The 23,496-nt window shown below is 38.4% G+C and overlaps 1 protein-coding gene across 21 annotated transcripts in view; it reads left to right on the top strand.

Annotated features, from left to right (window-relative positions):
• Positions 1-23,496, top strand: part of LDB3 (LIM domain binding 3) — a 127,848-nt gene that overhangs the window by 26,601 nt on the left and 77,751 nt on the right. For all 21 annotated transcript variants that reach the window (XM_065067752.1, XM_065067751.1, XM_065067764.1 and 18 more), the window contains exon 3: positions 13,655-13,806. In XM_065067752.1, coding sequence (XP_064923824.1) covers positions 13,655-13,806 — 152 coding nt within the window. The remainder of the gene's footprint in view (positions 1-13,654; positions 13,807-23,496) is intronic.

Raw genomic sequence — 23,496 nt, 5'->3', positions numbered from 1 at the left:
ACTAGGTGTGACCCAGAAGACTCATTGGTATGATCTAGAACTGTTAATCCTCTTTTCTGAGGATTTTTTGTAGAAGATACTTAGGAAATGGAAGCAGAAGGTAGGAGATTAATTTGTCTCAATCCTGGAATGACACAAAAAGGCAGAGGGGAAGGCCATTCAGAAGAAAATGCCTATCACCAGGTGAGAGAACCAGGTGGACATAATCTATGGTACTATGTAAAATATGTCTAGTAAAAGTTTGGGAGCATCTTTGGACTTCATTAGGCAGATACATGTAAAATGCATATGTTGCTCCCATATCATATGTGTGTGTAATCTCAGTTTCTTGAAGAGCTGTATAATTCTATACATAAAAGACCTGTTATAGAATAAAGAGACATAACCAGTACAGCTTCATTTGGCACTTCTGTCTGCCCCAGGATTCTCCCCAGCTGCCCAGTGACCATCCAAGCATTCTTAATTTTCCTTTATTTCTGCTTCTTTGTATCTGAAACAAAAGCTTCCTGTTGTTAAATAGGTGCATATTCACTTTAAGAAATGTTTTCTATTGCCGTTGATATAGTCTTGATGTGGAGTAAGTCAAAGTTCCATCACTGACAGTGACTAAATATTTTTCTGCAAACATGATTCATGAGACTAAGCAATTTTCTGGAACAAGATTCTGTGAGAGGAGAAGGACAATGAAAAAAGGAAACAGATGAAAAAGGTTGGGAGATTGGGAGCCAGTCATCCACTAAGTAATCTCCTGATTTAAGAGTGTTTAGAGAAACTTGGCCAAGATCAAACTCTGACAACATATTAGAACTCCAAAAAACACCTACCGATTTTGTTTGTGTGTGTGTACAGCTTTGAAAAAAATATTACTGGAAATATAGCGCTGCTTAGAACAGATAACTTTCATAATTCTGTCAGTCATAATTCTAGCTGGTTCTGAGATTTTTATGTTGGCATTAGGAAATACATCAGTCTTCTTTAAAGACATTTTTACCTTTTGCAGTCCAAAATGTCACTTTAACCATTCAGTGGTTTGTTTGGTGACAAAACAGAATGATGAAGCTCATTGTCCTGCAGTTTAGCTAAGTCCTCATTTGAGATCAAAGTGGAGAGTTAAATTTTTTTCTATATGTTCCTTTCATTCCCCATTTTTATCAGGCAAATAATGGTTTTACTAACAGCAGGAATCCCTCTTAAAGTAATGGTCATATTTTGTCTTCTACACAATTAATTGTTAAGCAATTCATTTCGTGCCAGATGAAGGAAAAAAAGACTATCTGGGCACAGAAAGGCAGACCACCTTAGACTCTCTGAAATTCTTTCCAACTTTCCTGTTGTTTCTTCCACACCACTTATTTTGACATGCTCCACTGCAGAAGTTAATGTCTAAAGCAGCCAAGGAAAACACTGTTAAGCCAAATTCTGAACTTGATTGCATTCCTTCCATCAACTTAAATAGATGTCCTGTGAACATTTATTCCATAACAAAATATGCAATCAGATTATCATAATTAGTGTATTTACTCTGGACCAGGCGAGGAAAATTCCTAATTTAGACATGCAGAGTTCTGAAACTCATTGTGGCTAGAAGTGTAGCTCGCTACAAGCTCTGCTTCCAGTGCTTTTGAGTGAAATGTCTGCAGTTACCAAAGAAGCTGTTAAGGAAGTTTAGACAGTCTAGATTTCCTACCAGAAGGGAGGAATGATAAAAACACAGCTTTGGAATGGAAGTGAAGCACCCTACAGAATAATTCTGTTACACCCAAGCTATGTTTGTCACTAAGTTACACAGCTTGGTGATCCACAAGGAGCCTTGCTCTGAATCAAGGATGAATGAATATCTTAAACTAAGAATTAGAACCACATTAATCTAGACAAAGCCTAGCTAAATATACTAAGCAGGCTAATGATGATTTTTCACACATAAATTATGCAATCTAACCTTTGTTACTTAAATTTTTTTCAATAGGAATATGTGAGCCATACCCTAAGCTCCTAAACCACTGATGACGCTGCCAAACTGGTAGAAATCTTTATGATTCACTGTTACTTTCCTTCCAAGTATAATTAACTACCTGAAAAAAAAAAAAAATGTACAGAGGAGTGGGAGCTGTAGGAGTATATGTAGGCAGCATGCTTCAAGGCCCTACCTGAAACACTATTAAAACCTGCACGCTCTGGAAGAATAATACTGCCTTAGCTTGGTGTTGCTTACACCAGTAAAGGGTGAGCACCAAATCTAGATGAGACAAAGCAGGAGAGAAGTAGACTACCCAAAAAGGAATTGGCAGAAACCTTCCTCCCCAGGTTAACAGGTAAACGTATCACTAACCAGCAATATCAGCATCACAGGCAAATTTGCAGGCTCTGTTTTGCGATCACCTTTTGGTTAGACAGAAAGTGTTCATTCGCAATTGATGGTTGCCCACTTTGCTATCTGTAATTAAGAGATGGAGGTTTTTCACTGGACCTTCTGGAATGTAGTACAAAATAAAGTTTAAGAATTTTAGATACACCTTGCTTAGCATTCCTGGTGCAAACTGAAAGCTCTCTAATCCTCACCTGTTGATGACCAGAGTGAGCAGCTCAGAGGTGAAAGGCTGTCCACAGTAGCATGTCAACTGGATAGGAAATACTGATCAGGCTTTTCTTCCTGCCTTAACACCTTCTTTCAAGTGCCAGTTACTGGTTATGGTCTTTGCACATTGAAACCCCCCTCCACACACACGTGTGCTGGGTGACCCCTCCGGGAGCTCAAAACCTGCTTTCAGAGACAACAGATCAGCTTGTCCAAAAGGGACTGTTTTTCTTGGGCACCTTAAAGACTGGTAGGTGAATGCTGACAGAGTAGGTAATACACCTGGTGTTACTGCTGGCAATGGGTGTAGATGTCATCTTTGTCACAATGGTAGTTAAATAAGTTCTTCTGTGAGTGTCAAGAAGTTTCTGGTTTTCCTATTGTGGAAGTAGTTCTATTTTTCTACCAGTGAATATGCTGCTGAGTGGGATGGTCAAGGAAACATGCTTTACCATTTTGGAGTACTGGGAGATTAAGTAAACAATTTCCCCTCTACAGAAGCTAATTGAGGCTGCTTGAACTGTGTACTCTGATGAATTAGTAATCATGAGATCACAGGCTCCTGCCTTTATCTGGAATGGAAATTCCCTAAGAACAGCTTTGCTTGTCATAGTTGGGAATTTTTGAGTCAAGTTTCAGCCCAAAACTTGTGTATAAAAATAGAAGATGTGTTGTGATGAAGTTTGAGTGGCATTGTTTAGATCTTCAAACGCAGGTCAGTTTAATTTAAGACCCATTCATCATAGGCAAATTAATATTAACTAGCTGGGGTCATTAATTTCTTAAAGCTCTTTCTAAATAACCTGCATATTGGCTTCTAAATCAGCTTCTGGTTTCTCGAATCTATGGAATATTCTTGTTAAACTCTTATTTCAGTGAACCCTTCTTTATGTTGCATTTTCTTAACTTAGCAGTATTTTGAGATGTACATTTTAGGATGCATTGGCTCATAAACAATATTGATGTTTAATGAAGACTTTCTATAAACTTTCAGACCATAATATCTTTCTCTTTTGTGTAATGTTTTAGAAAAGATTTTTACTTCAGATTCTTCCTAGGAAATGGTGCAAATTAGGAAGGGAAGTTGATGAAGCAGTGCTCTGTGAGGAAGGAAGACTATCAGTCCAGGTTACCTTTGTGTGTAGCACACCTAGCTGATCTGACTTCTTTCTGAGTAGAAATGAGACAAGCTTGCAAGCCCTAGATTACTGTAGGAGCCACTCTCTCGAGGGTTTGCTTGGCCTTCCATCTCATCACAAGCTTGATGGGGGGTAGGGGAGGGGAGAAGTCAAGCAGGTGAACTGTTATGGTCATGAAACCCACCCATATTGGATTAATAGTTGAACAAAAATACTGTATCTTTCTTAATAAATGATACATTTTCCATCTAATTAATTGGATTTTTTTTTCGAGTCTGAAATAGCCTTTAGCTACAAACAGTACTAATAAGTTAAAACATTTCATTTCTATTATTTCACTTGGTCTGTAAAAAGGAAGCCATTCTAAAGTCACATAAAAATTGGTTATTGTAGAGTAGATGGAGAATAGTGTATGGGAAAAAAAAGAAGGTAAAAACACATTTTGAAAACTTTTCAGCTTAATACTGCTACGTGTCCTGAAGCCACTGTAAGATGTGTGGGAAGGTACTCAGCTACACTTATACAATAGAAGATTATAAAGCTGATGGATGTAAAGTTCCCTTAGAGAGATGATTTTACCTTGAGAAAACCATATGTCACTGGCTTGCACTTTGTCAAATAGAATCTGGGATTTTTTTATTATTATCTGCAAGCTTTAAGTGGGAAATTTTTGAAGATTGCTGTACCCGCCACTGTAGTGGGTTAAACCACCCCAAACCAGCAATGGCATCATCACTATAAAGTTCAATCCTTATCGTGAGCAATAGCCAAATTCCACCTTAGTAGAGATAAAGAAGAGGTAAAACAAGCTGCTTCCTTTTTTTAAAATTCAGATTGTGTTGCTTTTAAATATTATTTTGACACTCTTCACAGTCTTCAATATAGCGAGTTTTCCCTTTTAGATTTGAATTTACACCAATATGTTCAAATTGTTCTCTGTTAAACAAATCTGGTTCCTGTGGCTTCACAAGGGAAATGGCAGTTGTACGTTTGATTGAAAAGCCAGGAGAACAAAGCTTAAAATGTAATAGCTTAACAGGTAAAAGAAACATCCTCAGTATCTACAACTTCCCTTGCTTCCTGAAACATCCAGCAGTTTATGTAACTGTTAAATGTGTCAGGACTATATTTTACCTGCAACATCTTTACCTTTCCAAGGATCCTGTGGCGGTACCTGGCAGGATGTCATGTTACGCACTCAATGTGATGCATCATATTACAGACCAAATTTGCATGACACTTTCTCAGGAGACATTTGCTTCTGTTCTTTTTTATTCACTTGGCTCTTGACAGGAGTTCTTAACTCTCTGAAGTTTGAAGCCTGTGCTTTTGTTTATTCTTTCGCAGAACATGGATGAATGCTTCAGGTACAGAACACTTATTGTTGTGGAAAAGGAGTGTTCAATGAGTAATTGATGCCCTATGGTGGGTGGTTAATGCTGGACCATCCAGTTGAAGCAGATTCACATTGAGCAATATGGCCTCTTAAGACCTTAGATGCGAAGTTAATGGCATGATGCAGAGTGTAGTTCTGCAAATTTAGTTCTGATTCAACTTCTGTGTCACTGTGAACATGTGCTACATTTTTGTCATCTTTCATACAGATGCCTTTCTGTCTGTACTATACTATTCTAGCATCTGTGGGCAAAGCATGGAGTTGAATACTATATGTTGCTGGTTTATGGACAGGACTGTTATTTGCTGTGTCAAAGTGGCAGTTTGTGTTTTAGAGATCATAGGAAGAATTACTCCCCGGTATTCTAGTGGCTGCAAACAAAAATAACACAATAAAGAAATGCACATTTAAAGAACAGTGAAATGTAAGCTGGTGTCAATGTAATAAGCACCAAGCACCCTAATTTACAAACACAGTAGCAGAAGAGTCACTTGTACATCAATCAAACTGTGCTGGAACCTCAGGACTTTTACTCAAACTCAAAGCTATTTTAAGTTGCTTAATATCAGAAGTGGCTGCAGGCCAAAACTGCCGAACTGAAACTCTCAGTATTGTCTCAAATGCCCTTTTAGTCAGGCCTTATTGTTGCTGAACCACTCAAAAGTCTTTCAAAGTATAAAGAAATTTGGTTATAGTTATATACAGTGAAATACATTAAGCAGAATGGAACCTGAAAAAAAAATCATACCGTAGTGGCTAGTAGCAAATACATGAACCCCTCAGTTTATTGCTTATGCATGTACGGGGAGACAACACAATTCTTTATGCATGAGGAGGTCAAAAAGCTGCCTTAAAATGAATTAAAATTTGAAAAAGAGAAGTAGGGAAGTAGAAGGTGAAGCTTTGAAGAAACTGGGTAGTTCTGATCCTGAAAACACTTAGAAGCTGCGTTCAACTTTGCTGCAGGTAGTTGTCCTGGGGAAGAAGACAGAATTGCTCACACACACTGGGCTGCCAAAATAGTAAGGATCAGTACTTCACTTATAGTCTCAGTTGTGATTTGCATTAAGGTTATTAAACTCTTTGATACCAAAGAGGAACTTACTCACTTGTTCCTTAAAAACCTGCCATTAACAAGACAATCAACATCTAATATTATATGACTAACCTCTGTGCTTCCATTTAATTTCTGCAAGATACATAGCACATGCTATCTTGGCAGAGGATGCTGAGAATAAGCTGAATAGATCTATCAGCTGGTTTTAGATGAAGATTGGGAGAAGGGAGATTATTGTTAGTCAAACCATACAAAATTTAGAGAGATGCATAGTCTTCTACCTATGCCAACTCACCCTATTAAAATGCTACATCCACATTTTAACTATCATCTGTATAGCTGGTATATATAGACTAGTCATGGTTCTAGCAGGCTAAGTTGCAAAATCCAAAACATTTCCTGTTGTGGTTTTTTTTTTTTTAAACAAAGAATTGACAATTTTTCAGTCAGATAATATAGAGCTGAAGCAGGAAATGGAATGATTTTCCTTCAAACAAGGGACAGGAGCATTCACAGTCACTCTCAAAAAATCCTCCAAAGCCAAGCCTTACCTAGGGCAATCCCCTGAGCCTTACTCCCACAATATACAATCCTAAAATTACATTTGGCCCTTTGAAGGCAACCACGAGGGTGATGTGGCCCCCAGTGAAAGTGAGTTTGACAACTGTGCCCTAAGCATTGCCTGTTTGCTTCCTTTAATTTCTAAGCTGAAAGTCTCTTACATTTGGCTTATTTTCATCACCTGGGTCTATTTAGCTTGTCAAGAAGGGTTTGCTGACTGTCTTCTTCCTTGAAGAGCCTATATATTGTGCATGAGCAGCAAGCCTTGTAAAGGCATTCAGCAGAAGGAAAACTTCTGGTGTTATTTGAGGTGGTATCACTCCAGTGTGGCCTGGCATACCCGAGGCTGAGGTAAGTTTGATAGCTCAAGTGCCAGTAGCCCTTCTGTTCTTGCAGTACAGCGTGTCCTGAAATGCAAGTGACTGGCTGTCCCACGAAATCTCTGTGTTGCTGTGGCATCATGGCTCCTGGTACCCAAGAGAGGTAGATTAAAGCTATTTTGGTGTTCTCACGTGTATTGTAATCTCCGTAACTACAGATGAAGAGACCACTTCAGAATGTCTCTGCAGCTTGCCAGTTCAGCTCTGTTTTATATAAATGGAAGCTCTTCAAGGTGTCAGTGGCACATTCTGCAGATGCCCTGAGCAGTCATTTAAGGCAGGTTTTGTTGTCTTGTTGAAAACAAACAAAAAAAAAAAAGGTTGGCAGTAAATTGAAAACAATGACACATTTTCTTCAGGAAAATGATGGCTGCAAAAAGTAAATTTTCTTTAGGTTTCATTAATGATATGTGCAAGGACTTTAATTTCCAATTTCCTACAGTCCTCTGTCTTTATATTTAGTTGCTTTTGCTCAGTTCTCTTAGCTGACACCAAAAGGTATAAAAGCCATTGTCAGAGACAGTGGGGTTTGCTCTATGGTGTAGGTTATGTAGGATGTTTCTTTGTTCCTGTTTTATGCCTTCTGGCAAAGTGTCAAGTGAAATGGTGAATTTCTTGCCTGTTGACTTATCCAGGTGGGTTTTACTCTTCTTTGCATTTTTTCTTGTCTGGAGTAGTCTTCTGTTTTCTAAGAAAACCCTTTATTTTCCCTGTGGAGCTGTTACACATTTATTGTGGGGAGCAATGGGAAGTGACTCATTTAGGAAACAATAATATAAATTTCCCCAATTAACTTGTTCACAATAAGAAAGGAAACAGATGTCTCTAGTCCAGAGGGAACTACTTGGATTCGAATGGGCCTTCACCAGTTGGGTGTAAGTGCTCTGTGGTGGGATTTCAAAGCATGTCTCTCCTTTCAGCAGGTCGTGCTTCTGCGCGTAAAAGGAAGAAGTTTTGCTGCCACTCCCAGGCATTGTGAGCCTTAGTGCTTAGAAAACATAGGAGGGTTTGTTGGAAGCATCTATACAGAAACCCACTTGCAAACATTTAGTAGAGGGTTATTTAAATGTTGTTTTCTCCAGAAAGGAAAAATATTTTATTTTCTAGTGATCCTTAGTGTCTGTCCATTCCTCTTGTTGTAATAGTATCCTATAGTCTCTGGTAATTGATAGCTTATGTCCTGTCTCTGATTTCTAGCCTTTCTGACTATGGAAAAGGAACACTTTATTTTAAAATTTTCTTCTGTCCCAGAGGTCCTGAAGAGGAGAGGGTATTCATTCCCAGTGCTTTAGCATATTTCTAGTGCTAATTAATACTTGATTCTCTGAAGCGTTGTTCTTGAATGAGAAGAGGAAAGTGTAACTCGTTGATTTGAGGGTTGGGGTCAGGCATAGTTCAAGTCCTGGAAAAAGAGGCCCTGGCTAATGCTGCAAGCTAAGATGTTAACACCTTCTCAGTTGTGTAGGCCTCCCTATGTATTTTTGTCTGTCTTGTAAATTAGGAGTTCCTTGGGGTAGGAAAATTATGTCCATCCATCTGTTTATACAAGCATTCTCATTAGTATTTTAACACTCAGCCACTCAAATACTGCCTGATCCCTGTCTGTTGCCCTTTGGAGTGGAGCTGAGGGGGCTTGGTGGGAACATGTGCGATGCAGCAGCTGCACTTTGTATGCTGCTTCCCAGAGCTCCTGCTAAGCAGTATTTACTCTGAAGCCAGTGCAGGCTTATTTTTTAGGGCGCAGCTGTCACTGTTGTACTATATATTCACCCAGTATACAGCTCTGCTCACTACAGAGTGCAATAAGAATTCTCTGTAGTGCATTGAAAGCAACATGTGTTACTTCCAGCCCACCTACTTGCTCTAAGCTGGGGATATTGAAGTCAAATGTCTGCCTTATAGGAAATTTGTGAGGGCTCCAAGTGAACGTCTCTGAAGCAGCAAGTGTTTCTCTGCTTTTCTGAGAGAGGTGAAAAATTCTTGTCTCTTTGAGATGAAGTCTGTGCTTGGGCTTGAGGCGCTAAAGAAATGCTATTAAAATTAGATCTTACTGTCTGTGGTACTCTGTCTTGGATTCTGTAAATCAATTGGCAGAAATAGCTATACTTTAAATCTCTGGCAAACATCTCGCTGTAGCCCCATATAAAGGCATTTGCAACACTATGTTGTAATGAGTTAAGACTATTATAAAGGTTTTCTGAAATAGTTCTGTTTAGATCTTGCCCAGAGATGTTTTAAGAAAAAAAAAAATCTGTGATAAAATTGAAAAATGCGTATTTGTCATAGACAGCATTATATTTCTCTACTCAACGTTACTTTAGTTAGTAGAAGAGAGGCCGAGATGACAGCAAGCTAGAGCTTACTGTGTAGACACTACTGGATTTGCAGTCTATTTCCAAGAGTTATTTAACACTCACCTTTCACTTTAAAAATATTTTTTAAAAACCTTTCTAAATAGAAAATAATCACCAAAGATTTCACAAAGATACAGTGAGATCTTCTCTGTGAGTACTTGGTAAAATATTAGTAGATCAGAGATAAGTTTTCAGAGTAAGGAAAATACCAACAGATAAACACTTTGCCCTCCATTCCTTTCTGCTGGATCTTTAACAATGGGAACACAATAGTCTTGAATGTGTCTTGACACTTCAGATCTGGCTCCTGATGTATCTCCATCTGTACACTGATATTTTGTCCCCAACAATTACTGACTGTTCGCACTGTCTGCTGTAAAATATGCATGCTGTGAGTTCTCTTGAAAGCCTTACAGATAAGCCTGTTTGCTTCTGACTAAAATAAGTATAATTTTGTACTTCAATTTGGATATTTCATACAGAGTATACATCCAGACTTAAATGATGCCTTCTATGTAAAGATTTACAGAACCAAATAATCTACATAACATACCCTTAGCCAGTGGGAAAACTGAGGGAAGTAATTATTTCCTGATACGTATTGTGATTCTGAATTACAGATACAATAAACTGCATCCATCTTTTATACTTGTGGGTCTTGCCATCTATGAAGCTTGGATAAGCTGCATTTTAGAGCTAAAGTGTCATCAGTGCTGTGCTGGCCCTTGACATGGGAACTGGAAAGGTAGAGCTGTATGATGGAATCCAGCACAGAATTTGCTACTGTTCTACTTAGCTGAAGTAATGACTACAAATCACTTTCATTTTCAAATAAAGGAACAGTGCCTGGTGAGCTGTGATTGAGGTGGTTTCCTTATCTTTCCCGGTATGGTTGTCCTGTAGCACTTTGCATCAGAAAGTGTGTTGCAATGGCTGTAGTTAGAAACTTATATAAATCACAAATTCTAAGTTACCTAGAACTTTTTGTTTGATATATTCTTCTGATTAATATATTTTTTTTTTCATTTAGGTAGTATTTTCTAAAACTGTTAGGCAGAAAATATCCTGTTAAAGTAAGTTAGGATGAGGGGCAATGGGCATAGACTGAAGCACAGGAAGTTTAATCTAAACATGAGGAGAAACGTTTTTACTTTGAGGGTGCCAGAGCACTGGAACAGGCTGCCCAGAGAGGTTGTGGAGTCTCTGTCTCTGGAGACATTAAAAACCCACCTGAACACATTCCTGTGCATCCTGCTCTAGGTGAACCTGTTCTAGCAGGTGGGTTGGACTAGATGATCTCCAGATGTCCATTCCAACCCCAACCGTTCTGTGATTCTGTGAAATCAGGTCACTACTATAACCATCCTCAACCTCTAAATTTGCCTCTAATTCTAGGACAGTTGTAGTTACCTGCTGTTTCTTTATTTTAAGATATGACATTTAAATTTGGGGCTGCAAAAAGTACAAATCAGAGAAACTGAGAGGGAAGTCAGGATGTTATAGCTAACTTAAAATAGTCCCAAATCTACAGGCTTCTTTATCCTTTCTGTGAAAGCTCTGATTCTCTGGGTTTATTTTGTTTGAGGCGTCACTGTGGAGTGGAAGGAAAGATGTGTGTATTAAGTAAGAATTCCCAAATTAGGGCAGACATTTCACTTTCAGTAACTGGGTTGATGTTCAAAAACTAGTCTTTGTTCTTGATGAGCAAAAGAGGGAGTTCTCAGCATTTGGAACCAGCTGTCTGGAGACTGGAAGTATCAGCATCACACAGTTAATGTTTTGTGGCAAGAACTTGCATGTTTCATGAGAAGCTAAAAAGTGCTGTCTTAGAAAGGTGACATGTGAAGATTATCTACTAAAAAACCTTTATCAAGAAGCCTCAAGCCTTGGTGTCTACATGACAGGCAAACAGTTTATAGAAAAAGAATGAACTGAGAATGACTGAAGCATCCTGCTTGATGAATTCAAGTATTGACTATTCTATCTGAGTTGGGCTTTTGTTCACATTTTGCCTTTTCTTGACCTCTTATTTTATTGGAGATACTGTTTTTTGATATGTTTGGGGGACTGAACAGGAAAGGGTCTTTCAGTAACTATACAAGGCATGCTATATGTGTGGGTATGCAAGTAATCCATGTTTTTATAGGCTCCTATATTCTATGTACTTAACACAAAGTCAATCAAATGCATAGAAACTAGTGTTTCTTTAATAGGTTAGGAAAACTATGCTTGAAATATGAATCTCTTGTTTCTACTAATCTCTTTCTATGAGGGTGCATTAGACTACAGAATAAAACTCAGTCATTGAAATGACCACACAATATTTCCCCCACTCCTCAGTTCCTTAACACCAGAAAAATACATCAGGGAGTGGCACTGCCATTGTCATTCAACACTGGTTTGTGTGAGAGCATTAAGTCTGTGGCTGTCCTTCACTCAGAAAACATAGAACTCTTACTGCTTTTATCTCTAATGTAAAGGGACAGAAAGCTGTCTCATCTAGTCAGATCAGGTCTAGGATGTTATTTACAGTGCCTAGTTCCAAAGTAACTGCTGGTTTTAAGTAGTCTTCAAGTATTCAGGGTGCTGTGCTCTACCACCCTGATCCTAAAGCTCATGTTCTAGTAAATTGTCAGCTCCTATTGCCAGATTAGACTGTCAAAAAGACTGTCAGACTCAATACTGAGCCTCTTTAATGGAGCATAAAGAAAGATAGATAGATAGATACATAGATAGATAATTTTTTTTCCCCACTTTATTTCTTCTTTGTCTTCACCAGTGGAAGAGCACAAGAGTTTAGGGAGTTGCTTTGGAAGGTCTTTTTTGGTTTAAGTATGTACATATTTTTAAGTGGTTTGAGGTCATATTAGGGAATACAGGTTAAGGAATTTCACTTCATGCTTGATGAGGAAAGGTGTTTGGGTTTATGTTGGGTTTTGGTTTCCTTAGGAATTTAACTTCAGAGTTTCAGCCTGGCTGGATTCACAGGGGAATTTTGGTTCATGATCAGACACATCTTTCTTTTCGGTTCGCTCTGCTCAAGGAACAGAGTTATTGACTGCAGCCTTTATTGTGGCATTTTAGATCATCCTTGGGGCATTTTTTAGAACTGAAGAATGTAAAGAAGTGAATACCTAAAAGCAAGAGCAAAGGACAACAGCTTATGTCCATACCATTTAAATACTGAGTGCTGAGAGCAGAGGACTACTCTGCTGTGCTCACTAAAGTTTGCCTGGATGACAGTATGTGAACGCTCTTCTGTTTTAGTTGGAGTTCCCTGATGGAGTTAAGTTTCATAAGTAGCTGTTATGTATCAACATCATCCAGATGCGAGCTGTGTAAAATTGAGGTCAGGATACTGTCAATTTGGAGAAAATGCAGTTCACAAGACATCTGGAGCTAACAAAGTGTAAATGTCATAGTGAACAACCAGAACTTCTGTTGTCTCAGTGTTTGGTTTATAGTTGTAGCACTGTGGCTTCTTGTTTCTAAAAGTGCTGGTCTGTCTTTGGAGTGTCAGGTCCAACAGGTTGAGGAGGTCATCTCAGGTATGTGGTGATCTGTCTTGGTAATTAATGGAGCTATAGTTGAATGTGGATAATGTTAAGCAGAATAATTTGCTATAAAGCTTGCTATAAAAGAAAAGGGGTATGTGCAAGGCCCCTCACCTTCATTTTCTGTTTGCTCGGTATAATAAATTAATTTGGTAATAGGTGGCTTTTAGGAGGAAAGATATAAAATCATGCAGCAGATAGTGATTTAGTAGTTTTCCACTCTGAGTAAAGTCTCTATATACTACTCCAATGTAAATAATGATAAATATCCCCTTGAGGAAGAGGGAACCACTATATTGGGCCTAACTTCTCAAAATGGAAGTAATGAGTAGTAGAGATTGTCCTGGACCTTTGCAGAAATGTGAGTTAACTTTGAGTTTTTTTAATTTCCATAAATTTTGTTGTTCTACCCATGCGATAATAGATACAGCAATAACTGTATCTATTACTGTATTGCTGTATCTGTTACTCATTATAATAAATGAGGTTCTAAGGGACATGGCTTGGTGCTAGAGTTAGGTTATGGTTGGACTCCAACCTAAATGATTCTATGAATTCTGGGCAAATTCTCTGTAGGTGCTTTGTGCACACAATGGCTTATTCTGATATGACTTTTTTTCCTTTCTTTTCCCACACAGATCACCCCTGGCAGCAAGGCAGCACAGTCACAGATGAACCAAGGGGACCTTGTGGTAGCCATTGATGGAGTCAACACTGACAGCATGACCCACTTAGAGGCCCAGAACAAGATCAAGTCAGCCAGCCACAACCTGAGCCTCACTCTTCAGAAGTATGTTGATATAAGTCTTTGCATTCCTAAGGGTATCCTATGAAACCCGTGAGTGACAGCTGTAGGTGTTTTATCTTGCCTGTCAGACTTGCTTGAACTGTTCACAGCACAGATATGACATGAAAAGCCAAAATATACTCTGATTCTTGTAGAAATCAGCATTGATTCTTATAGAAATCATTATGGTGGATATGCTATGTGAGTGTATCTGTGCTCAATTTAGCCTGTTGAATACAAGTATAGTCCCATATCCATTCAGGCTTCTGTTAAAAAATAAATCCAACAGTGATGTTTCTTTTGCTTATTCCCATGTGGACAACACATGGTTTTGTTTTATCAGTTTATGAACAACTGTTCTGGAAGTGACCATTGTAACAAGTGTTATAAATGTGTGGGAGGAACCTGTCATTCACAGAGTGAATAAATACAGCAGGCTGAGAATGTGTGTTAGTGATCTGGCACCTGCGAGTTTGAAGTGACCTCTCTGCATCTGACAATCAGAAAGGTGTAGCCAGAGTGCAGAAAAGGAAGTCAGTAGAACATGGGGAGGGCAGACTTCCTCATAGAGATGTGATAAGAGGTGTCTCGCCATTAAGAAAGCAGAATCTCTTCACAGATAGGTCTCTTAACTTGTCCTTGTTAATGTTGCTTCCTTGTTAGGAAAGTTAATCTCAAGTCAGATAACCTTGCACAGAGATTCTCTGCAATAGTTACATTATTTTAAAGCTCCATAATAATATAAAGCGAAGTAACTGCTATTTTTATTGTGGATAAGATAATTTTTACATGTTCTAGGCAAAGACAGAAAGCAGGTTGCAATATGGAAGTATGATTTCTGAGAACATACCAGGAAATCTCATATATAGGAATGTGCAGTAGCAGGAACAGGCTGTCACCTAAGGGACAAACATCTTTAACTGAGGTTTCCAAGACAGAGTAAGGTACTCTAAAGCAAAACATATGGCTGAATTTCCCATGTGGCTTCGTAAATCTCAAGTTTGTCTTTACGTGAGCATTATAGATAATGTATAAAATAATTACACAAAGTAGAAAGATACTAACAAAATTGAAACATGTTTTAGCTTCTGTTAGAACACTAGGTGGACTTGCCTATTTCCTAGAAATGTATAACTTATATATTTCTTGGAAGAGGGCTTTAAATCATGCTCTTCAGATGTTTTAGTTTTTCTCAAAGAAAAACCTTAGGGATTTTTCTCAAAGGGTGTGGTCTGTTTTAGTGAATGCACAAGGGAGGTAGGGAGATGCATGGAATAATTTCTGCCAGCTCATACAACGTGCATGTGTGTCTCTAACGTGCCTGCTCAAGATTTTCAGCCATAATTAAACAAATTAAACAGATACCACGAGCCTGATCCTAAATGTACTGAAATGGGCCTTATATCAGAAGCCAGAAGAAAATGGTTGAGGCCTGCAAATAGTTCAAGATGATGGGGCACTCTCTTGATGGATGTAGTTGAATTCTCATCTGATGGCCCACTCTGTCTTTTTTTCTCTTTTCTAATGAATGCTAGTGTTGTTATTGAGGTATGTATGATAACTTTTTAAGGAATGTTTCTAGTGTTCTGGTTATTTTGTATTTGCAAGTTAAGGCAAATCCTTTCTGATAATTTATTTCAGAACTTCTGTTTGCTTTTCTATTGGATCCTGGGTTTTTTAATATCAAGATAAAGTTTTTCTTATTTGCTTTGTTGAAGGACTGACACTGTGGCCTGGCATTTAAAACTACAAACCATCACCTTTCCTGTCAAAACACACAGAGGAAAGCTTCCCAAATCTGTGACTAACAAACAGATTATCCTAATATGTGTCACAGTTGCAAGTCACTTAAAACAGTAATTTTGATCGAGCGTTGTCAGGGAAGTTTCAGGTGAACAGCTGCTGTGCTTTTGTACCTGCTGAACTCTGAATTACAATACCATAACAATAGTGGCTGTATCTTAAAATTAAAAAAAAAAAAAAAAAAGGTGTTTTATTGCATCCAGGACGTCAGCTTATGCATTGGTTTTTTTATTTATTGTTTAATGATTGCAGTAATTCTTAGTTTTTCTTACAGTATTTTCAGACTGCTAAAGCTTTATTTATTATGGCAGACATTATTCTTTGTCAATACAATTTTAGTAGCAGTATCATTATTGCTTTCTTGTTCTTTCTGTTGTTTCTATTTTTTTAAGGCTTGCCATGTTTCTTGGTTCCTAAACAATAGCATGTGATTCAGATAATCAACTTATAGGATAATGAACAGTCAAAGTAAGCAGTAATGAAGTGTTTCACAGACTGAAATATACTTGCATGAATTAGTAGATATAGAGGAGTTAAGATCCATTTTGAAAAGAAGAAAAATGGCATAAGGTGATATGAAATACTGTTAAACACAAATGGGTCAGGCAGCTTCTTTGTTAGCAAGTGAGAACTTTCACAGATGCTTTAGCTCTAAATGTAACACAATCCATAGAATCTCCTCCTTGGTATCACAGTTGATTTTTGATTTGTGCTGTTAGTTTGCACTGGTGCCCCATTCAGCCTCACCTGACTTATATGGGAAAAACAAATGACAAAAACTGAAAAGTACCTTATTTTTTTTTTTTTTTTTTTTTTTTTAAAGAGTGTTGTTTCTTAGGTGATTAGGGGCTATTAAAAAAAATGTGCTCAGAGACATTAAGCTGGCTTTCACTTTGCACAATTCAGTATTTTTACAAGCTAAACCCTGTCAGCATGTGATCTCAGCCAACTGATGTATGCATAGGACCCTGTTAAAGATCCAGTATCCCAATGTCTTGAACAAAAGGCATCTCCACAATATTGGGGAAGTGAGATTAATCTCACTTTGAAAAATCATTTTTCCTAGGCACAAATGGGTTAATTTACCTAAGTACAAAAAGGTTGTGGCAGTTTAGTCACCTTCCAGAAATTTATAATGAAATATACTTTTTCAACCAAAAGAATTTTACAGACATTGTATTGGTGAGAGGAAGAATAGTTAGCATGAAATTATGGCAGCAGTCACTAGTGACAGTAACTTTCAACCAAATAAGAAGAGGAGAAAGGCAATCTCCTGGGACTTGGTTACCAGGAAAATGACTGTGCTAAGATATCATTTTTACTTTTTTAGACATGGCTTACAGCAATTAAACTGGAGTGGAATGTTCTATGACTATGGAAAAACAAAACAAGTTTCCATACAGATTATAGAGATGAGTTTACTTGATTATCTAATTTGCATAAAAGTATGAAAACATTGCAAATCTTTTCAAATGGAAAAGGCAGATATGTACATTAGGAAACTGTCTGTTGTGATGAGAAAACTTACTATGATCTTGGACATTTATGTGAAGTAGTCAGATGGCTCTATACAATACATTTCAAGGTCATGGAATGCCTTACCAGGCAATCTGTGGCTTGGTTTCGCTGTTGCAGCACTGCAAGTAGAAGTGAACTTGCTTGTTTAGTCTATGAGGCCATCGAAGAAGCAGTGGAGCATGAAATCTAGGCATAAACACTCTGAAAGAAAAAGCTTTTTTTTATTTTTCTAGTGGTTCTTGGCTCTTGAGAGCAGTGGCCTTTCCTTTTATTGATCCTGGCCATGAAGTTTAACGAACATGGTTTATAACCTGACAGCTCAGACAGAGTTTTCTACTACTCACTTTTATTATCACACTTAAGTTCCTTGTGGAGTTCTCTCTTTCAGGGTGGGGAACTGGTTATTTTTTATTTGGCTGTCAAGAAAAGCTGTCTGTGGTGTCAGAACTTGTGCAGGACATCAGACTGCAAGACATCAAATGAAGCAGAAGGGAAACATTAAGAATGCCCATTCCTACTTGCCTGCCTAAGCAGTGAGAGTCTGCACTGGCTATACAAACTTAGTTTTTCTTTAAGTCCCATCGATGAGCACTGTTCAAGGTACAGTAACGTAGCTCTTCATTGAGTCCTTGGTGTGCAGTGCAGGCCTGAGTGGAGTTCTCCATATTTCAGTCATGTAGATGTCTCATTGAGCATTCAGGAATTTGTGTATGTGTTATAGTTTTTTTTTTTTTTCTGGCAGCTTTGTTTGCTAAACTCCCTGTTAAACTTACCTCACCATGCTATGTTTTCACATGAAACCACAAAATTAGGATGGAGGTCTTGCCAGATATGCCAAAGGTTTGATCATGCAGCCAGAACCTGGCTTGAGTGAAACACTGCATACTCTGCCTGCTCAGTTTCAGTGTCTGGCTGCCTTGTTCCCCAGAGCCTGCAGCATGTCTCCCTGTGCTACTTTGGGAAGCTAAAGGATGCAGACAGGCAAGTGGCAGGGAGTTGAAGTATTTGAACCATTCCTGGAGAAAGACACCTGTGATCCAGTGGTATGGCAAGGTATGGCACCATCCAGACCAGCTCTACTTCCTTCCGCTTAGAAGACAAAAGAATACACCTAGGAAGTGAATTCACTTTTACTGAAGACAAGAGAGCAGCATGAAGGGAGAAGGAAAGAAATTTCTTTGTCACTGTGCGCTCTTACCCAGCAGAACTCCATGAGGCATGGCAGTATTCAGGCAAACAAGGCTGATATTCTAAACCATTAGATACTTATATAGATGCAGCTCGTTCCTTAGGAACCTACACTACTCTAGATGTACTGAGGGGGGATTGGTGCTAGTTCCACCAGATGGTGCTGTAGAAGGCTATGACCTTACTCTATAATGACCTGGGTTGTGGTGGAAAAAGGCATTGCTTTGCTTTTAATTTTTTTGTGACCTCCTGCAGTGCAGTTCTCAGTCATTTTTCAGTATCAGTTTCTAATCCGTTACTTGAGCTACATAGCTGCCCCGAGGCATTTTAGTTCTGGGCCAGTCAAAGTTCATCTTTAACTGTCTGGCTGTCCCACAGACACTGGGCTATCAACTTATTGTCCTACAGTGTTCAGTTCACAGGTGAAAAACAAAATGCATATAAAATCTATTTTTATTTCATACAAATGGTTTTCTTTCTTAAATTCACAATAAATGCAATGCACAAGAGTGCAGTATTATTTGTCAACATGTTTCACTGGAGCATCCACAAGGTTCATTTGATCTTAACTTAAGGAATCTGATCAGGCTCCTTGGAAAGGATTCACCAAATGTACTGGCTTAGTTTTGGAAAGTGCTGTAACATGAGTGCGCCTCATTCTGCTGGCACAAACATTCCTGTGACAGTCTGAGACTCCTGCCTTGGCGTCGCCCTGCTCCTGCTGGAGAGGAGCAGGAGAGGTGCAGACTTTCCATGGCTGATGAGTGTTGACACAACCTTCCCCCCAGGCATGCCAGTGGTGCTACTCTTCACTTCCAGACAGTCACAATTGCCTGACTTTTGCTGGAAAATCATGAGCTAAATAATCCTTTCCTCTAGTGAAAGGGAAAGTGTTAGAGGCAAAGCTATGACTCATGGTAAATATTTAATAGCTTTACTTTTTCTCTGCAGCACCAAAAGATGCCTGATCTGACAGTATTTATTTCAGGCCCACTATAAATAAAGCATGTGGTGACAGCAAACTTCAAGCAAGGGGAATTCAGTGCTTATTGTAAACTGCTTTCTTTTGTCTGAAGCTGTGAATAGTAACCAACTCTGTGCATGTTTTAGGTCTGCTGATGGACACACTTGAAATCAGAACCAGATTCAGACTGCATTTGTGTTCAGAAGAGTTAGAAGAGGGGAGCTATCCTAGTTTAAGAGTAAACTAAAACCATATAAAATATTGATTAAACATGGTCTGAAATAGTGGTACTCAGACTATTCTGTAGAACAATTCCTAAAAACATTGTGGGAGATGATTAGTAAAAACAAACAGAAAATGAAAATATGGATTTGATTTTTTTTTCCCCCTTCTTTGAATGATTCCTTTACATTCATCAAGCTAATGATGGTTTAATTCAGGGACTGATTACATGTTAGGGGTAGAATCTGAGCCCATATGAACTATAGAAGTGGAAGGCACGGTATCAAATGACTACTCCTTGGATGAGGTTGCTGCAACTCTGTTGTACTCAGGAGTACCACCTGGGACCACCTAGCTAGCATAGCAGCACTGAAGAGTTTAGGGAACAAGGACCGCATCGAGAGTCCAGTAAGGATCTTTGAATTACTGTATGCAGAAGTGAGATGTTTGTGGCCATGTCAGGCTGGATTGTGGATATGGATGCTTGCTTCCCATCAGAACATAGTATTTAACAACTCAGCCTTAAGTGTTGACAAAGATGTGCCATTTGCATTTGATAACATTTCACTAAAAATTATGGACTCTTATCATATTTTCAAGTACAAATATGTTGTCATAGAAATACAGCCTGAAATTAGATGACACTTAAAACAGTTAAATAAGAGCATAGAAAGAAAAAAATTAACAATGAAGCTCTGCCCTTCAATCCCTTCCCTTGAGTTCTACAGAAATTATGTTTAAATAGGCCAATATGATTCTCAGCAGGATTTAAAGGTTACATTAAGAAAATACTGTTTAAATATCAGAGAGGAATAAATTCAAAGCTGGTGCAATGTTAGATATCTCATGTGATGTTCACTGGAATAATTATGCTCTAGACTGGACCAAGTGCTGAGATCTGTAGACAGTGTGTGTTGGAGCCCTCCACAATTCACTCAGTGGGCACCTCAGTCTGTAGATAGCTGCATGTACTCAGGAGAGGTATTACAAAATCTGCATTTGGAAAAACAAGAGAAGTGGAGCAGGCAAACAGCTGCTTACATGCTTTACTGAATCACAATGTGTATACATTCAAATTTTAAGCAGATTAGTAGGAAAAGGAGAGGAACACTAATGGTGGATGTGACGTGTGATACTAGTTAGATTATTTTGCTGAGATGTGTGACGCTAGAACTTTTGAGAGTGATCTGCCTCCAGGAGCCAACTTCTGATGATGCTGTGTGCTCAAACATTAAAAAGACATATCCTCCCTGTGTGTTACTGTGAGCTGAGAGGTGATCCTGCCTTGCTCCTTGTGAAACAGAAATGAGTCCCATTGCATGCCTGGTTGTCTCTGCACGCGGGTATGAGAGGACAGTAGGATTTGTTAATAGATGTCAGGTTAGCATTTGGACAGACCCATGAGTTGCTGTCTTTGAGTAGCAACATTTAATACTCTTAAAATTAATGAGCAGCTTTTTTCCATGGAAAATGAAATAAAGTATCAATGACAGTCACTGCAATTAAGTATAAATAGATTCCTTACATGAGCAGTTTAATTCAGTGAACTGCTATTTACACTCACTGCATAAAGTGTCCTTGTTAGTTTTAGAAAAGAGCCCGGAAAGTGTGGATGTATGCCAAGGCTTTAAAGTGCAATGAACTTTTCATTACAAGAAGATTCTACTCTGGGATTAGAACTGTTCTCAGAGTGCACATCACTTTTTTTTTTTTTTTTTTTTTTTTCCCCAAATATCAGCTTAGAGGGGAGGTTAAAAATCACCATTTTATTTGTCAGAGAAATATTCTCTGGATGAGCAAAATACAATCTCCATGTGAATCCTTTCACATATTATATTGCATTCACCATGGAAAGGTCAAGTTGGATATCATGGGCACATCTCACCAGAGTCAATGGCCTGACACAACTTACTAAATACATATGACAGTTGTAATCTTTCAGACAGAGAGTTACTGGTTGCATTCTGCAATGAGGAAGTCAATACATTACCCAAAATGTTACAGTAGATAGGAATGTAATAGGGCTGTGACCTTTTCTTATTGATTAATATTGATTAGCTTAAGCATGGTCATGTCAAAATGTAAATTACACTCTTGAAGCTAATTGGAATGGACGATATAGTATTTTTAAGAAGTGGAATGAGGAATTGTTCAATCAAGTAAAACACTAAGGTTTAATAGATCAATCTTGTAATGTGTTATTTGTGCAGGCAAAGCTTGTAGTTTCCTTGGATCCTTTTTACCGTGCTGTTTCTTGCCCACCAGCCACTATTAATGCTGTCAGAGCTCATTCTTTTTTCACAAAATTCTAATCATTTGTGGCCCCATTGTTTCTTATGGGGAGAGCAGCAATAGGCCGAGGTCTGTTCTGCCTGGCTTTCTGGCATCTTTAGGAATTGCCCACCTCTTGGTGTCTGTGCTCTACCAGGCTGGTGTCTGGTGCTGCATGGCAATATGGGGCACTGGGTCCAGGCTGGCCCTGTTGTGCTTCTGCATTGCTGTAATGATAATGTCAAACAATACTTGAGTACCTCAAAAGAAAACAAATTCTTTTGGCTGACTTTATTGACTTACGAGTCTTAAGACCTAGAGTTATATTTCCTGTCCAAGTGTCTCAGACACAGGCATTAATGGGAAGTTCATTGAAGTGTTTTAGCTTGGAAACAGAAAAAGCAAAGGTCTGAATGGGGCAGGCTGTAGTTATGATCTAATTATCCGTGTTCACTAATTTTCCTTTCCCATGCACGTCAATTAGAAATGCTCTAAAAGCCATACAGGACACTACAAGGTCCACATCCCAAGTAAGAGGAATTACAGGAATATCAGCTAAGTAAATATGCTTCATTAACAGCTTCAGGAAAATAAAAACATAATTTGTGGTTAGGATGCTCAATGTATCCTGAGTTAGAGTTTTGCTTTTAGAAAATGTGGAGTGACAAGGGGAAAAAAAAGACAAATTCTGCATAGCATTAGAAATCTGTCTGGAAATGGACAGCACTTGAACTCTTCATGAACAGAAGGCAGTTATAAAGCTTGTTATTATTCTTCTGTGAATCATCATATCTTTGAACCTTGGCTGCAATTCCCTGATTCTGGAACTGGCTTTTTCGGGTGCTGCTTTACAGCATCCCCCAGCGCTGTGCTGAAATCTGTCTCTGAATGACTTTGGCCCTCAAGGAAGCCATTCAGAAGCCAAGAGATGCAGGACTGCAGTGGAGCCTGATGATGCTTGAATAGGAGTAATATAAGTCTCGGGTACACTATCTGCATGGCAGGGGAAAATTAAACCAGGGAAATCACTAGGGTTCAGGTGTTTTACAGCCAAATAACTTATATAAATATTTTTGATACTTGATTCTTTCAAATTGTTATTGATTATATTTACAGGGAAGAGCTGAGTCACCTCTCAAGACCAGGGTATGGTAGGCCACATATAAGCACTGAATCTTTATTCAGTTCCTCTTCTGTTTTTTGTTAATAACAGCTAATTCTTTGCTCTAGACTATTCTTTCCATAAGCCATTTTTTCTGCTCTTCATAAACTAATAAATTATTTTACTATTTGTTTACCTTAGATTTTTTAACATCTTTCAGTAATTATAAATAAACAATATGGTAATAAAATCATTAATAATAAATCACTACGCTGAACTTGGAGATTTCAAGTGAGACATGGTATCTGAAGGTTATATACTGTTAAGCTTTGGTCCCTCTGATAATTTTGATGGTATTTCAGCCTCCCACTTTTGATTCTCTAACACCATTCTCTACAGCTAGGCAATCCTAATTCTGCATAGAGCCAGTTTATTATTTCAAAAATCTCAGCTTTATGCATACTTCCCTCCTTCCATCCTTTCCTCCACAAAATTCTCCAAGGCTTCTTCCCTTTTTCTTTCCATTTCTATCTCATGAGGTTTGTGGCTGCCCCTGACTCATCCCTCTTAAGGGAAAAAGGTTATTACATACTTCCAAACAATTTCAATTTTTTTGGATAGCAGC

The sequence above is a fragment of the Columba livia genome, chromosome 6 (assembly GCF_036013475.1).
Source record: "Columba livia isolate bColLiv1 breed racing homer chromosome 6, bColLiv1.pat.W.v2, whole genome shotgun sequence".
Classification (NCBI taxonomy): Eukaryota; Metazoa; Chordata; class Aves; order Columbiformes; family Columbidae; genus Columba; species Columba livia.
The sequence above is the reverse complement of the archived record's forward strand: the minus strand, read 5'-3'. Positions and strand labels throughout refer to the sequence as shown.